The sequence below is a fragment of the Sylvia atricapilla genome, chromosome 4 (genome assembly GCF_009819655.1).
Source record: "Sylvia atricapilla isolate bSylAtr1 chromosome 4, bSylAtr1.pri, whole genome shotgun sequence".
Classification (NCBI taxonomy): domain Eukaryota; kingdom Metazoa; phylum Chordata; class Aves; order Passeriformes; family Sylviidae; genus Sylvia; species Sylvia atricapilla.
The window spans coordinates 60,767,215-60,785,527 of NC_089143.1; the positions used below are offsets into that span (position 1 = coordinate 60,767,215).

At 40.5% G+C, this 18,313-nt stretch overlaps 1 protein-coding gene across 1 annotated transcript in view; it reads left to right on the forward strand.

Moving 5' to 3' along the window:
• SLC10A7 (solute carrier family 10 member 7) overlaps positions 1 to 18,313 on the forward strand; it is a 137,750-nt gene that overhangs the window by 112,941 nt on the left and 6,496 nt on the right. The window contains 3 exon segments of the mRNA XM_066318461.1: positions 1,191 to 1,356; positions 4,257 to 4,308; positions 5,846 to 5,919. Of these exon segments, the coding sequence (XP_066174558.1) occupies positions 1,191 to 1,356; positions 4,257 to 4,308; positions 5,846 to 5,919 (292 nt within the window).

An 18,313-nucleotide genomic window follows, 5' to 3' on the forward strand; every position in this document is an offset into this window, starting at 1 on the left:
GGCTTTGGCATTTGTTATGTGAAAGGTTCCTATGGTAGCATTGGTGATGGCGCCTTGATATTAATCCTGAATGCCTCTAAGATTTTCTGTGTTATTAAACCAGTGGTGGTGATGTTTGCTAATGGCCCCGCTAAGGGAAGGTCATGAGACACCTTTGGAGCCCTTTGGCAGAAATGCTTCAGGATCCTGGGCTGTGATTTCCAAAAGAGCGTGGTAACAGAGAACATCAGGAGGCCTCAGGAGAAATTAGGCAAGATAATGCAATTGCTGAAAAATTAACACAAGTTGCAGCTGTATGATAAAAGCTTTAAAAAGTTTTTTCAAACCATATAAAGTAAACAGAAAAACTAAAAGCGACTCCCCAGGCAGGACTAAAATAGATGCATTGTATCTGCTGAGGCTTAGTGCTGTGGTATTCAGCATAATTTGAAAGTTGAGGTTGCTTTAAAATTTATAGTAGTTTCTAAAAAATTCTTGAAAAACTGCTTCATATTCCGTTTCCTGAAAGTGCAAAAGTTCCGCTAAGTGCAGTAGGTTTCCTTGTTTTCATGTGTTAATTCTTGTATTCTAAAAGCGTGCAAATGGCATTTGTCTTTGGATTTACAAAAACTCCAGATATTCAGAGTTTGAATTATTTAAACTCCCACAACACATGCACTTTTGCTTTTCAAGCTTGAGTTATAATTTAATTAAAAACTTCTGGTGCATCGCTAGGTATTTAAATATTAAAATGTTCCATGGATCACTTTCGATTATCTACCGTCATGAAATTCCTGAAGATGTCAGATTTTTAAGATTCCCAAAGTTGCACTTGGAATTGTCTGTTGATGCAAAGGGGACTGTGATAATTACATACATCCATTAGTATCAGCAGAGGAGATAAACTTTGGGGAGGCTTAATGGGCATGTCTCAGTGACAGCTAGCAAAGAACATTTGGCATGATTAAGGATGGATTTGAATGTACTTGAAAATATTCTCTCATTATGGACGCCCAGTGGAAGTTGCACTACAAATGTTAAATTCCCCAGAAGAAGAGTTGTGTGGCAGGGAAGCTTTGAAATCCACTGTGGCCGTCATCCAAATTACTCTCTTCTCTTTGTGTCTTTCCGCTGTCAGATTCACTTTGTGATGCCCAACTTGGCTCCCTGCATCTTTGAAAAGAGGCAACCTGTTGGTTTCTGTGTTTCAGATTGTCCGAAGATACATCAAGGACTGGCTGGAAAGGAAGAAGCCTCCATTTGGTGCTATCAGCAGCTGTGTGCTCCTGATGATCATCTACACAACCTTCTGCGATACTTTCGCCAATCCAAATATCGACCTGGATAAATTTAGCTTGATTATAGTCGTGTTCATAAGTAAGTTCAGCTCTAAAATGACTCTTTTTTTGTGTGTGTTTCAGGTCTGGTACGAGCTACATGTAGTGGGGGAGCTGGAGGGGGTATTAGCAGGGTGTTAGAACTCCTAAAGCATCTCGTAAACCAGATTGCCAAACCTCTTAGGAGCTGCATGCATTTAGGTGGTCAAGTAAGCTTTTAGACAAGAATGAACCCTGGTGTTTAGGTGTGCCTGAGGTTGCTCTGTGGTCCTTCCTTTCTGAAAGGGCATTATTGGCATTCTGGTTTTGGCTTTTATGTAATTAAACAGCCATGAAATATACAGATGGCACTGTTCCAAACAGCAAGGAAAGATTTGGGGTTGAGCTGTTGCTCAGAAGCACTGTTATAATTTTTAAACTGTCCCTCCTTAGCATATTATAAAGGTAGAAACTAGTTGGGAGTTTGAATGTGTTGATCTGTTTCTGTGGATGAGCACATTTCTTAGAGTTTGTTTTAGAAGCACTCAAGTCATTCAGCCTTAAATAACATCCATGTGAGAATAGGCTGCTGGTATCCTTGCCATCAGCTGGAAACACTCTTGCAGATCCCTCCCTCCCAGGGAAAGGCAGTGCTGTACAGGCACTGTCTCCTCTCCCAGCAGGGAATTCCCATCTTGCTTCAGACTGTCCGCAGACAGGAGTTTCAATTTGCATGGGGGAGAAGTAACTACAGTATACTTCAGCATAAATCACATCTCATACTCTAAAACTGTTAGATTTCAAGAAAGCAGTCCATCACCTGCTTTGAGATATGTGTCTGCATATGCTTCTGTCTAATAAAAATAATGTATCTTCTACAAATCTGACCTCTACTAAAGCCAGTAGGAAAATTGCTTCTGCCCTTTGTGCATTCTGTCCTATCTGTGGCTTTTTTTTTTTTTGATTATGAAACACTATACCTGTGTCAAATAATACATGTAATTGTAAATGGTACTATATCAATGTTTTATTCTGAAAGCAATGAAGTAGGGAGCAATGCTATGGAGCTTTTTTTGAAATGGAATAAATACTTCTTTGTACTGGCACCCCAGAAGGACCTTGCACTTAAATCAGTGCAGAGTTGTCAGCAAAAAAAGAATGATACAGAGATTTTCTACTTGGACTTAACATGTAGAGAAACTCAGAATGAAGTAATTTTATGTTACTCTGCTGACCACTACTTTGGTGGGGGAAAAAAAGTTCCTTTTTTATTTAAAAAAGGCGTTTTCTTCCTAGAATAGCTGATGTAGAGTGTTTGCTTCTGTTGCCTTGCTTGGCCTTTATTTCTCTCCAAGACAGCTCTGTACTTGTGCCATGCGGAATGAAGTGTGCCATTTGCTGTGGAATACACTGAAAATTGTATCTACACGTTCATTGCCAGTGTGCACGAACTGGAATTTCTTAGTAAGAACATTAACATAAGTGTTGGAAATGCTTGGAACATATTAGACAACTGGATGGGTTTTTTCCCTCGAATATTTATAAAACCAAGAACCAAGGAAGTTTTGGAGATGGGTATGCATGTTGTATTCTGGAATATGTTTCTGTGTCACCACTGGATGTGTTAGGTGGATGCTTGTATTGTGTTACACCAGGAAGTGAAATTAGCAAGAGGAATTCGAGGTGAAACTGAGTTTGTTATTCTGCTGATTAATGTTTTTATGTAATTTTTATGCTAATATTCTAGCCATGGCAAAATATTCACAAGGAATAATTGGTAGCAACACATGTTTATTGCTTTACAGAATTATGTGTAATAGGGGATTGGTTTTTTCTGTGCATATTAAATTATTGTACTTAGTTGGAGAAAAATTGTGATTCAGGAACAATGGATTGCTCCCTTAGTTCACGAAGGAGGAATTAAGTGCATGCTGAGGTGACATTTATAAATTCTAGGAAATGTATGTAGGAGAATAGAAAATGTCACTGGTAATAGCTAATATCCCTGCCATGTTTCCCAGTTGTAAACTGAGGTCAAAATCAAATGCATTGTCTTGACTTGCACTGCCCTATGGGGCATGTCAGCCTTATTGCATTCACAAGTTTTGCAAGGAACACGGAGAGAACCCACCCCAGATTCTGCTGCAAGTAAAAGCCTTTCTCCCCAAACCCACCAGCTCAGAAAAGGCCTGTGCAGGTCACAGGGTCTCTCCTCCAGCCTTGTGGGGAGTCCCTGTGCTCTGGGGTGACATTTGGTCTCTGCAGCTACTCATGGGAGCCACTGGCTTCTCCTGGTATCTCTGCAGTCCCAGGGAGGGCTCTGTGCTCCCCCGAGCCCCTGTGGGTGTCAGCAGAGCTGGCAGAGAGAAGAGCTCCCCTGGGATGCTCACAACTCCCTGCACTAACAGAGCTGACTGAGCTGGAAGGAAGTGTCTGACACACACTGCCCAGCCCAGGAGCTAGCCTTTGTCTCAGAGAGAATTCAAACATCTATGATGATCTTCTCTTCCTCTCCCCATGAATGATCATGATTGATATACCCAGGGCTGAGAATATTTATTTGGATCATCCTTACACACTCTGCTTTCTCCTGCAAAATAGCAAGTCTAAATGCCCAGCAACCAGAGCAGGCCTGACAGATTTTATGTTGTCAACCCAATAAGCAAAACTTGTACAAAGAGACGTGCAGCCCATGCCCTATCTCCTGCCATTCATCGTGTCAAGAAGCACTTGATTCAGAGGAGTTACCCCAGGAAGAACTTGTGCAGCCATAACATTAATTCAAGCTTCCTGGATGGAATGATTTGTATTGTTCTTCCAGGCAGTCTTTAAAGGTTGTCTGTCAGTGGATTTCTCTGGCTAGACTTGGTCCAGCCTTGTTTCTGGCCGGTAGTATGGGAACAAAAGGCATAGACAGGGTAATTTCTATTGTGGTCTAATTTTAGCTTGTTTCTCTTTCAGTATTTTCTGTTCAGATGAGCTTCATGTTTTTGACTTTCCTCTTCTCCACAAGGTAATTTTATGTGCCGAATCACAACCTTTGAATATTTCTTTTGTGTGCTATCTTTGGTTTGGGTGACAAAGTTTATGCAAATGTGTGAAGGCGGGTTTCTGAATAGGGGTCACCTCATTTTGGTATTTTGTATTGTCCTTACTGCATTTTCTCTGTTAGAGTTTCATAGGCTAAGAGAGCAGAATTCTATTCTTTCTTGTGCATTAATTACAGAGTTGTTAAATCTCAATCAATCACTGCTATACCTCATCCACTGAAAAAAATGAATTTGCACAGATGTCACTGGAGGTATAATTTGCCTTGCAGACATGCTGATGACATATGAGAGAGAGACCTCAGTTTGACTTTTTACATCTCAAGATACATTTGCTGGGCTGGCAATTCACTCCGCTCTGTACATGTCAAATTTGCTACATTTATATGGTGATTCTTAAAAGACAGTTGTCCTGAACTAATGTTTGGTAGATTTTTTTGGGCGGGGGTTTGGTTTGGTTTTTTTCTTTTTTAAAATATCAACCAGGGAGGATAGTTGAACATTCACTTCTCAAAAACTAGTACTGTGAGAGTGGTGCTAACCAGTGACTCAGGGCATCACTGGTGCTGCTTGGAGTAGCCACAGCTCTCCTCTCACTTAGGCTTACTGGAGTATTTGTTTTAGCAGCACTCTGCTGAATGGGGAGTGCCACAAAACAGCAGACTCCAGGCATATGCTTTATATAAATTATACAATGTCCATAAGGGAGAATCACGAAGAAGGGGACAGTGTCGTAGAGCTACTTAGGCTTTTTTCAGTGCCACGAGAAAATTTCTCTGTGACAAGATCATATCCTGGCCTTAAAAGGCATTTTTTAAATAACTTCTGAACTGCTAGACCTAACCTGGGGGGAAGATATGCCCCAACTGTGAAATCTAAAATGCCTTAAGCAGCAACCAGCTCAGTGTGGGGAATATCTGCAGTCTCATAGAACTGCTCCTAATTTGGTCCAAAGAGTGATCCATTGGCCAGTCATATCCCCCTCTCTCTCCATAAATGTAATTTCCCCACCCCTCCTGACCTTAGTCCATGTTTAAACCCTTAGAAGTAGTTTTTCACTGAAGTGGAAGCTAACTTCTTAGTGTAGACTCAATATAGTGCCCAAACTGAGCATTCTTTTTACTGTTCCATACTAGGAAAAGAAATCATAGGTCATTCTCTCTTCTTTTGTGGAGCAAAGTCACCCCTGCTCTGATATTTTTGCATGTTTGACAAAATAAACTTGGCTGGAATAAAGTTGTGTCCTACACACCATGTCTTCAAAATTCCTATCCTTCACGTGGGAGTGTAATCATTAGAGAGCTTGCCACAACAGAGAAACAATTCTGCTAAAAAAAATAAATCAAACACTACTGTTCATTTATGGGTGGAGTTATTTCTATCACTAGACTGATCAAAGTGATGTGAACGTGTATATGGATCCTCAAAGTAATAAATTTGATAGATGCTGTTTTAAGAAGGTTTTTTGCTATCAGAGGTTATTAAAACTCTTTTGTTTTGTAGGAATAACTCTACTTTCACACCAGCAGACACAGTGGCTATTGTCTTCTGTTCCACACACAAATCCCTCACCCTGGGTAAGTCAGGAGATGAGCTTGTAAGTAAAACAACCGTAACATTCATGCATTGCTGTGTTGGAAAAAAAATTGGTTTGGTTGCTGGTTTTTCTGCTTAAATGGTTTTAGGTTTAGTGTAACAAGTACTGCTACCAGTATGATACTAATAGTAGGATAATATTCTTGCACAGATGAAATAAATGATTCCTACAGAGCAGAGAACACAATCTTTTTAGCTGAGATTTTAGTTGTTGTAAGACCACCTGATTTTTGGAAAGCTGTATTATTCTTTCTGTTCTCATTCTGTTCTGTTGCCTAACCCAATGCTGATAAAATTTCAGGCTTGTTTCTGAAGAGATTGCAAGCTGTATCTGCCCAGTTTGACAGTAAAATTTTACATCTGAAAACTGGGATGTCCAAGTGAAAATCAAAGGACGCAGTGTACTCAGAAATCACAAATAGACAATACTGTTTTGCTTAACATGAGCAAAATGTATGTGTTGAAGTCTACAGGTACATTGGATAGCTTTATTTCTTGGAATTCATTTATCAAAATTTCATAGAGGTATTTGTCACTTATGACCCCGTAGTGATGATAGAATGTTCTGATGGGTATTCACAAAATACTGTGAAGCAGAAAAACTTACAGCCATTTGCTACTGGTTCATCCATTGTGTTCAGTCAGAGACACAACTGGACTGTTTTCAGATTATAAAAACAGATGTTTGGTAAATCATATATGACTCAATATCTGACTCTTTCCAAGAGTGTATCTGTGAAAGAGGAACACAGCTAATGTCAATAACAAAGGTAAGAACACAGCCTGAAACAGGGGAAGAACAAGGTGGGACTTAGATGTTTTCCAAGTCGGTTTGATAGAGCAAAACTCACCTCAGGGTTCTTTGCTTCAGCCAGGACTGTGCTGCAGAGCTGTTAGCAAGTGCCTTTGAAAGTCTGTGGGAAGTGGAGGAGTTCCTGGAAGACAAGGAGAAGTCAAATAACATGTCTCTTTTTACAGTGGAAATGAGAAGTAGACGAGGAATTATAGATCAGTGAGTTTTAACTTCATTTTGTAGAATGCTACTGAACCAAGTCATTAAATAAATTATTTTAACAGAGTAGGAAGAACAAGGAAATGAGTAACAGCCCCACTGCTCTGTCAAATACATAGCATACTAAACTAACTTACCTTCCTTTCACAGAGGGTCCTTTGAGTTGCAGAGAAGTAGCAAAAGTTGTGTGGCTTTAGAATGTTACGGCTTCTGATATTTGCACAATGTTTTGGGCTCCACAATTCAAAAATTATGTGGACTTACTGGAAGGAGATCAGAAGAGAGTGACATGAATGATCATAGACCTTAAAAATGTGACCCCAGAGGTAGATTGAAGCACTTGGGATTGTTGAGAGAAGATAAGTGAAATACTGCAGTGATCTTCAAATGCATAAAAGGTAGATGCAAGGAAGGAAGGAAGGAACTCTGTCACAGTGGACTTTGTAAAGGGAAGGACTTTGTTACAGTGATGATGATTTAAGCTAACAATCAGGGAAACCTGTCAAGTGTAAAACAGCTCAGCTTTGGAATATGTTGCCTATTGATGTCTTCAATCTCCTATCATTGTAGACAAGCCTCAGATGGGAATTAAATAGCTGGAGTTGATCCTGCCTTGGAGCAGAACATAGATTAAACGACATTGGTCTTTTCCAGCTAAATGTTCTATGAAACTGAGCTTGGACTAATAAATGAGCATGTATTCAGGACAGTTACACTTGTATTCGTACAAAGCGACTGCACACATAAGTCATACCACACTGCTGTGCTTGCTGTTTGGAGGTGAGTATGAACTTAGGGCACAACTGGGATACTGCAAAAGAAAAGCTGGAGAAGCTCATTGTGTTTAACAGCACCAATGTGCAAGTTTCCCCTTCTCTCCCTGGTGGGAATAGTTTTATATATGCTGTGTTGAATATTTCTGCCAGCTTGCCATGACACAGAGAAAATAAGCACAAAGCCTTTTTAAATATTTAAGTCCTAAAGGGGCTTGCCATCACCCCCCAAAAAATGAGGACTGTTTGTTTCTTTCACTCACTCTACCAAGCATCCAAGCTGCATGAGCAGCCTGTCTTGACCTGACTCTGTGCACACAGCTGACTCAGATCACTTTTCTTCTGCTACTACACTCTCAATTTTTTATTTTATTTTCTTTTTTAGAAGAACTTAGTTTGAGGTTCCTAGCTCCCTTGACCTTTTGGCTCATATTTTCCCAATTCCAAGTAACTGCTCATGTTAGCATAGCCTCATGAGCCAGCTTTTGTATTCTGCAGCTTTCTTTGCCTGAGTGCACCAGCAAAAATACCTTGGCCACATTGACTTCAAGGACTCCTGCATCTTCTCCACAGCCATAAATACCCTTTTTCCCTAGTCCAGATATCCCATGTCCAAGTGTGCAGGTTGAAGTGAATACAGGTAGATAGTGGAATGTGCTACAGTGGGGTTGTTTCTCAGCTCTGGACTGTTCTGTCTGTCACCTTTGGGGCAGATTGCTTTCCAGTCATGCTGGGAGAGTGGGATGGAGATGCTCCTTTTGGCAGTCCTTGGTCAAAGTCTGCTGTTCTTGTGTGCACCCTGCTCCACGGGTGTCCAGGCGTGCCTGCTGTGTATCAGATTCCACCTGGCTGAGTTTGGGACCACTGATATTTTATTCTGTTTGGTGTTAATACCAGTTCCAGATGACGAAGAACCGTATAAATACAAATCTATATGAAAATAAGTAGTACTGAGTTTTACAAAGCCAGGGTATGATGAGGCATGCCCCTGAGCTGATGATGCAGATATGTTAACTAGAGCAGGCAGCACTTTTTCTTTCACTGAAGATGGGAGTAGAGTAGATCTACTTCATTTTTAAGGATTAGCTGTTTCTGAATGAAACTTACATGTTTCCCTGTCTACCCCGGTCTTAGCAGAAACAAGATGAACACAGGCATTTTGGCCCTTACTCTTTTGCTGTTCTGGCACATTTCTGCTTGTCCATAGGTGTTTGTTATAAACCAAGGAGATCTTCTCCTTGCTTAGGGTGGAGAGAGCTTTTCCTTCCCCTTCTGTCACTGCAATGCCTGAAAGCACAAACACGACTCACGCTCCCATTTCACATCCGTTGTGGAGCTCTGCTTTGTTTGTCTTCAGGATTCCAGTGTCAGTGTATAAATGACCCCCCAACACTTGTTCTTTCACTTTGAAAATGATTTCTCTCAGCTTGGCAGGTGAAACTCCAAATAAGTATGTCTGGCCCATTCCCTGGGGAGCTGAGAATGGCACCAACTAAAGTGGGAGAAGAGCTGACAGCTTTAAAGCTTTAGAAGTGGTAATAAGAGAGGCATGAGAAGACTTTTGTAAGTCACTTTCTCCCACACCATATTATGAAACCAACTAATTCCCATGCAGTGCATGCTCATGAGGCCAACTGCCACTTCCACTGTTGCATCCATGAATAAGTTCTTGCTCTGCACGGAGATGAGTGCTGTTCCCATATGCTGGGTTTTATTTTGTAGACAGAACAGTTGACACACTTTTTGTCTCAAAGATCAGAGTGCAGGGCGTGTTTGTGTAAGGACAAATTACACAGGGAAGGTGCCTTTGTGTTCCTTAGTTGGGAGCACAAGCCGGTACCTCTGCATAGAGGTGGAGTGTGAATACAGGCCATCACACGTGCAGAAAAAACACTGTTTATTTGCATTTCACCTAATGAGTGAAGCAGGATAGGAACTTGCAAGGGAGCCAAGATAAATATAGTATCCACAATGGCCTCTGGCATTTTCACCCCCGTGTTGTTCCCTTTCTCTCCTTTTCCCTGCTCACATATATGCATGGTACATGTGAGCACACACATATGCAGACATTTGATGCATGGCTTTTATTAGTGCATTTGCCATTGATTGATTAGTACTTAGTATTAGTACTTCTTCTATTGATTGATTGCAGATGAAGTGACTATTTGACCTTTAATTATGAGCCTTGCTATTGAAAATGACATTGAGCTATGGCTTCACATAATCCATCTGGAAAGCCCGACATGATGCCATTCCCTGGAGTTCATTCAGTGAGAAGAGAAGAGGCCTCAAGGAAGTGCAAAGCTATCACTGTGGCTCATTTAAAAAATACTGCAGTTCTTGCTTGCACTTACACAAAAGTTGCAGCCAAATACAGAACATTATTTTATTTTTTTCAGAGTGAACTGCTAGCTAGGACGACATTACGACTCTGAAAGGAAAATTCAGGATTGTCAAAAAATGTATATATGCTTTAATTCTTGGTATTTACTATGTAAAAAATATTTTATCATTAAAAAATCAAAGTACTCTTACCTATTTTGGCTACCACAAGGGCAAATATTAGTACTGGAGCTATGATGAACAGCAGATTGGTAAAACAAACAGCAAAAATAACCCTACCTAATAATAAGATCAGGGTATTGTTTGTGATGGAGGATGTATTTTTCCTCATTTGGATTCAGCAATGTAGCAGTTCTCTCACCATGAAGCCCTTCAAGTAAGACAATCAAAGTTCCTAGGCTACCAAATACTTTCAGGCAAGAATAGAGTTCATTCTAAAAATAAAAGCCAAAACGCCAACTTTCTTTTATCTTGTTTAATTTAGTTCAAATTTATTTTTTAAATACTCAGCTTTGTACCACTCAAGTATTTGAGCAATGGCCTGTACTTGAACAATTCTTAAAAACCTGATGTAATGCACAAGCGGATTGAGAGGAGGATGTCTGTGAGGGGCTCATCCAGGCTGTGGATTAATCAGCCCATGCCTTCCCCCGAGCTCCCCAGCTGCACAGTGGGACAGAGGGCATCATGCTCACATATAGCTCCAGTCTGCTCCCAGCTATCTATAGTTTTCTATCATGCTTTCTACAGATATCACCTCCTAAGATTTTTCAGGATAAATAATCTATTGAAATGCCGCAGTAATCCATTGTAGATTCTTTTTATTGTATGGTGATAATCACCTTTCTCCTTTAAACAGAAAAATGCTAAAATGTTCGAATTTGTGCTAAGATAAAAGGTGGATGATTTTTAAAAGAAGGCATCTCTTAATCATTCTGTAATAGAAAGGTAAGATGGCAGAATCATGTGTGTTGCCCTAAGCAAGTATTCAGGCTGTTCTCTGGTATTTTTGGAGTGTAGTGGTTTTTCTCTGCTCCTGGCAGAGAACTTTCCTCTAAGGCAGTTATTCATCAAGGTCCTCTGCCTTTCACATAAAGATATAGAAAATAATCCTGGTTAACTGTTCTCTGAAAGTTTCCTAGAGTAAGACTTTTAATGCTGTTTTTTACCTTCAGAATTTTCCCATGAGTGTTGGACAGGAGATGTTACTGCATCCTGTCATACCTCTTGGTGATGGTAGTGCCTGAATTTGCATTTGTATCTTTTACAGGCTTTTAGTCTCATTCCTTCCCCAGGTGTCTGATAGGGTGATGTAAGTAAAAATCATCTGGCTCCTCCTCTGCCTAGAGCTGTGGGTGCTGTCCCTCAGGGCAGAAGGGAGGCTGATGGGAGGAGAGTGATTCAAAGAAAGAGTGTCTTCTAAAGGCTGTGTCTTGACCCCTCATTGCTGCTGTTAGGAACTCTTCTCATTTCTGGTTCTGAGATCCCTCAGGAGTGGGCTTAGTGACTGCTAGAACCTCTTTTAGGTTTTGATGCAATGATTCTCTGGGCCAAAATGAAATCTTTTTCTCACCACTTCAGTCTTTTCCCAGCATTAGCTTGAAAGGAGCGGCAAGTTATTGTGTGTGCTTTTTCCTCAGCTCTGTGATTCTCCTCTCTGTCTCTGGAAAATAAGTACCAAGGGATTTGTGTTACATGAGATGACTGTGGGGAGAACAGAAGCATCTTGATCTACTGCCCTTTTCTCATGTTAGCGTCTTTCTTTTGTAGAGAGGTGAGTTACATTTCCTAGCTTGGCAGTCTTCTAGAGCCAACATTTGGTTCTTACCCACCGATATTATCAGTCAGGTTATCACCATGCAACTATCACGTCTTCTTTCTCAACAGACTCCAAAAAATGCCTGGGAAATGCTGCTACCTATTTTCAGTACAGCTGCAAACCCATGTATATCTGGGTATATAAAATACAAGGTTTTATATAGATATGTTTATTTCTATCAGAACATCAGCAAACTGAAATATAGACAGATTTCTCTAACTGGGGATGGGGTGAGTGTTTGCTGCTTGCACACACCAATCTCCCCAGGGTGAGATGCTATCTTGCACATGAAAGCATTTCTGCAGCACTTACACCATCCCTCGCATGGAGGGACTATCTTCACAGGAAGTCAAACTGACAGTTTTGGGGAGCCTGTGGTCACTGGGATCATCTGTGCCAGAGCATCTCTCTTATTTTCTCTTGTTACTCGTATGTGACTGCCCTATTTGCCTCCTTCAGAGCAGAGCATCCCTGGGTCTGAACTTGGCAGAGGGAAATGTTCTTGCAGGCCAGTCTGACAGTAGGAAATGGTATAATCCTGTGAGATATGGTGGCTTTTGGGCACAGAAATACCTGGCTCTCCCTTGGTTTGATTTTTTTTAACCACAACAATCACAATCTGGTACATTTAATCTGTTGCAGTTTAGTCAATTTTGACCTCTCTGTGATTCCAGAAGGGGAAATACTACAGCAAATTAGGGAATCTCCTTTCCTTTCTGACCTGAAACATGTGTTTCTTTGATTAGACCTAGACTGTGGCAAGTAATTCTGTAGCAACTCCCAGGGCTTCCTTTTCATCTGTATAGGTTTTTTATTAATATTTAGAAAGTTTGCCTGCAGCAGTACTAAAATGTGCATCAGAGGACAACAGTTGTTTACTGTGTTTGAACTGAAGAATCTCACCCAGGAGATCTCATTCACTTGAAGTTTACATCTCTCAATCTCGGCTTGCAGAAAGAGATCGATGAATAACAATTGTCATTTCAGAGTTGCACCTCTCCAATTATTTATTTGGTTGTGTGTCTTTCCAGAAGCACACATAATTGGATCAGACACTAAAAACCAGATTGCAGGTTTTTTAATGACAGCAAACTCATACCTCTTTATAATGAAATAAAAAAAAAAGTAAACACACATATCCATCTGTAAAATGATAATGACACAGGAGCTCTGCCTTCCCACCTAGAACAGTTAAAATTAATTTATCTTCTTTAAGAAACTACATTATATTCAGCAGACAGCTGACAGGTTACCCTTGGGAAGATCCATGTTTGGACATGACTCAAGTTGGGGTTTTTTTTTACCTCAAGCTGGCAGAGGCTACAAGTGTCACCCATACTAAAGCTGGTAACTATTGAAACTGATGTCGAGTCTCCCTAAGGGAGTTGTATCTACATTTGCTGCTCTCAGTGCACCTTCTGGCAGCCACTCTGAGCTGCTCACTCCAGACACTTCTAAAGCAGTGGGTGCAAACACGGGAGAAATCAACAGCAGCAGCGAAATCTAGAAATCTCCTATTGCATGACAGTTTGGGAGTGTGGAACAGGGATCCAGCTCTAAAAGCTGCCATGACCACTGCAAGCACATAACCCTATCCACAGAGTTTTAGAATAGCAGATAATATCCCATAGGATTTCAAGGTGTAGGGAGCTGTTTTCTCAAAATGCCTTCCCAAATGGAGCAGTAAGGTTTTCTGGCCTCATATGTTCTTTTTTTTTTTTTTTTTTTTTTTTTTTTTTTTTTTTTTTTGGCTATGGAAATTAGATGAATAAAGGAAAAATTACAGGTTTTTCCTTTATGAAAAGAAGGGTTTTCCTGGTTTACTATTTATAATGAATTTGTGTATCGTGTTTTCCTTTGCATCAAGGTTACAGGTGGAGAAAAGCTTTAAAAAAAGCTGATGAAAAGATAGTGTGAAATAGGTTGGAGCATAAACCTTTCCTACCTGTGTTTACAAATATAATAAGAACTATAAAACATGTTTGCAATTTTTTTAATAATATGTGTAAATAAATCTACATAATGAGAAGTTTAATACTGTGAAATCTTAGTCTCAGCAGTGTGTAGAAGGGCAGTAGTCTTCAAGGAAATAATCAAATCTCAGCTCCCTGTTTTTAGGTTGCTTGTTCATCTCTTTGTCCAGAATTCTTTTATTAGTAGCTTTCCTGTACTAAACCTCTAAAAAGGGTTTTAAACTCTATTAATTTTAGCTTTGTAGCTTAGTTATTGATAGGAAATTTGCAATTAATTATCAATTTGCTGCCTGTGCTTTGAGTAGGGCATGTGTATGAAGAGTGAGCTGATATCCAAGGCATGAAAAAAGCCCTGAAGTGTGAGTGTGGGCTTACAGCATTGCTAGGTCCTCATTGTGCTGCCAAATTAAGGGTAAGTCACATATGAAAAATGACTTAGGGTGGTTGAAATCATTCCTGGATTCCCTGTGAACTAGTTCCTACCACCATATTGCCAGGCAGGTGGAGGTGTTCCGAGTCTCAGGCACCAGTGTAACACCAGTTGGTGTTAAATGTTTCATTGTTAGCAGCTGGTGAGATTGCCTATGCTGTTCCTTAAACATCACCTCCAATCTGAATGCACCCGTTGAAATCCCAGAAACAGACAAACTGTACTTTCTTTCTCTTCCTCCCAGCTTTTGCGGTTTTATTTCCTTAAAACCTTGATAGTGTCAAGATATTCTGTTCCCTGGTAACTGTATACATTGCACTTGAATTACTGATTTCTGTGTGAGTATAGTGGGCCAATTACCTGAAGATAAAGAATGAGCAAAAGCATTCAAAGCATATTAGGTTTTTTTTTCTTTTTTAAAATTCATGTTAGAGCAAAAGGAAAATCTTCTTTGTCATTATTTTCTCTTCCTCTTCATCCTTTACTTAAATATTAGACCAGTCCAGTCTCTTATAACATAGCATAAATTCTTGCATCCTATGCAAATGTACAGCCAGTATGGGGCCACATCACTGATTAAGGGCAGAGCCTTTCCAGTAATTCTAGTCCTGCAATCAGTTAATGTAATGCAAGGGGATTATTCTTTCCCAAAGAATGAGAAAGGGTTTTGAAGATTAGGGTCCATACTTCCAAACTGAAAGCCTCCATTTTGCAGTTTTCCCCTGCAGTTCTTCCAGAGTCTCTTAACATCCTACAGGCCCTTGTGTAATCTCTCCCTCAGATGTTTGGTTTTGCCACCCCATGAGCCTGGTTTTTGCTTTCCATTACATTTGTCACTGACCTGAAATATGCAAATATACTGAAAAAAAATTGTGTTTTTTTTCCCTGAGAATGTTTTAAGTGTGAGTCTTCTTCATACAACATGTATTGTGGGGAAAAGGGCACAATTCTCCCTGCAGTGTAAGGTGATCTCATATTGCATTGGAAAGTGCTTTCTTTGGCTGGAACAGGAATACTCAGTAGCAAACAAATATTTGCATTTTTAGGGGTAGTCAGGTGTCATTTAGCTATTCCCAAACCTGAAAGAAACTGGTCCTTAGGGAAAAGCATTTAACTTGAATTCAGGGTGTGCTTTGAAGAGGGCATGGATGTAGGAAAAAGAATCCAGTTCATTTGTCAAAAGCATCTTCTTCTTTTGTGACCTCACTATGTCATAGCACAGTCTGAATGAGGGCAAGAAACATCTATCCCTGGTTTGGCTTCACTGGGGACAGGCATAGTGTGTGACCTTCTGCTTCCTCAAAACTAACCACAGCAATGATTTGCATGGGAAGAAACAGGGAAACCCCTAAGAAAGTTTTCAAGTGAGATGAGCAGTATCGTGCTGTTCTTGCAGCTCTCTGCATGAGCAACTCTTTTCTAATCCTCTAAACTGGGGAATTCGTCCTGAATCTCACCAGCCCTTCCCACCATGCAGTCACTGGCCTCCATGCAGAGCTCTTCTGAAAATTGGCAGTCAAATTTCAGGTGCTCATTTGGCTCTGTCTTTGCAGCATGAGTTCAGACACCCCCCTGCTCTGGCAGCTTGGGAGAGGTTCAGTGCAGTATATGCCTTTCTTTACAGGCCTTTTCTCAGATGAAAAAAGAAATAGCTGTTGGACCAATAATGCTCCTTTCACATCAATCCCTGAGAGGATCCTTCAGGAGAGTAGCATGGAGAGCATCAGAGAAGCTACCATGGTACACTTTATTCATTTTGTGTATTACACTTGAAGATTGTGGCAATTGAGAGTTCTCTAATGCATTGAGAAGTACAAGGGAGAGGTGAAAATTGAGAGGCTAAAGCTTTTCTTCCAAGTATTTCCACTGCCTCTTGGTGAGGGTACTTTGGCATTCTGATTCCTGGATGCCTGGTGGTTCCATAGCCCTAGGATGACCTCTTTGTTTTGCCCCAAATCTCTTTTCCTGAGAAGAAATGCTGCGGTGTTCTGTGATGTGGAATGTGTTGCAGTAATGCAGGCAATCAAGGTTTAGGATAAATTGTTTGTTATGAAGACATTGAAGGGGAAAAACCTATACAGTGAAGTATGGAAGTAGAGCACTAGCAATAATTCTGCTTCGGGTGTGAGAGATAATGGCCTGTGTTTTGGTGGTAATAAAAACGTTCTATTAAGTTCTCTGAACCCATTGCAATGTGATAGAAAACAGCAAATGATGAAACAGTGCTTTAAGGGGAGCTTACACATCCAGCAAGCATAAAATAAACATATTAAAATAGAAAAAAAAAGCCCTGATTTCCAGTACTTATTGTTTTATCATTTCCATCATGGGTATAGGATAAAAGAAAACTCTTACTTGCTTGTTAGAAGAAGAAAGCTCCTACTTGAAGTTCTTACTTGGCAGATGTCAGTTGAAAGCTCTGCTAAGGAATATGCTGCAATGTCAAACTCTGTTGGGTAATTTTAGACAAATGTGTCATGTGTGACATGGAAATATGGCATGCTGTACATTAGTGATTTCCCAAGTGTTTGGATCAGGTAGTAATGTGCTGAGAAAGTGCTCTTTATCTCTCCACACTGTGTACTTGTATAGCAGTGGGGAAAGGCTTTTGGTAGAAATTACTTTAGTCAGAAAAAGAATCCATTTACAATATGTGCCTTCTAACATCTTTCAGACAATGCATTGTATTAAAGAGGCATTTTTTGATTAATGTTTTATAAACATTTTTCAGCATGACAGCTTAAAGTCCCTGTAAAATTGTAAATGCGTGCATAGTGCTCACTTCCATAAAGTCAAATGCCATCTCATAAAGTCTAGTTGGATCCTGTCAGTGACAGTGACACAGAATCAGTACCTTGGAGCATTAAAATTAATTTGCTTCATTTATATTACTGCAGTGATAGCTAGATGAAAAGAGCCCTATATTTAAATTATCTTTAAAATACCTTCAAATCTTTTAGGGTTTTTTATTATTATTATTTTACAGTTAACTAAATGTAGTGAAGTGCAGCATAATATTTTCATGGGCCTTTTAGGAAAAGTGAAAGTAGGAAAGGGGAAAGGGGAAGATGTGTGGGGCCATACTGGGTGCAAATTTGGGGAAGGATGAAGTAGCTTTGAGTTGAGCAGAGTTTTAGAGAAGCAGTGAACTTTGGCCAGGGCTGATAACCTACAGCCTTGGAGCCAACCTGGAGCACCCTGGAGCAACAGAGAGCCAAGAGGGCTTTCCTATACTGGCCTGCAAGAGCAGTCCTCTCACTCTTCCTTGCTGTTGAAGATCATGGATAAACAGTGTTTCCTTTGCTTTCCCCAGGTTTGCGAAGTGCTTAATGTGGAAAAAAAAGAGCTGAGTGAGGACACAAAAAAGGGAGAAAACTGAAATGTGCTCCCTGTCACAGGCCTGTCTTCTCTCAGCTGCAGTGGGGCTGTGATGTTGGTGCCCCTGCCCTTAGTGGAGCTGAGTGATTTCAGTGGAAGTACATGGCTGCAATGAGTAGAATCAAAAGTCTTGGGAAGCAAACCCTCAGAGGCTGGAAGCATGGGAATGGAGGAGGGAAAAGGAGGGAGGGAGAAAATACAAACAGAACAAGAGCCTCTCTCTGAATACCAGGGCCAAAGAGCGAGGAGGAGGATGGGGGAGCACTGGTAGGAGAAACATACCCAAATAAAGGGGAAGAGGGAAATTTGGGGTAAAAAGCTGGGAATACCGATGATCTTGTTTCAAAGGGATACCTGTAGAACCATCTTTGGTTTTTCTCCCTTCTACTGCAGCTCTCTGTAGTTCAAGTCAGGGGGAGCGCTGCTGTCTCATCCCACTGCTTCCTTTGGAGGAGGATGGGATACCTGTTAAACTCCCACTTTGAGCAAAGCTGACCAACCTAGCACCAAGGCACAGAGGAGAACTTTGTTACTCAGGTCTTGTGATATTTAGTGAGTGAGGGTCTTTGGCAGAGAGTTGAAACAGATTTCTGGAAGCTTATAACTCCACAAACCACAGCAGCAGAAATGTGGGGTTTGTGGCATAA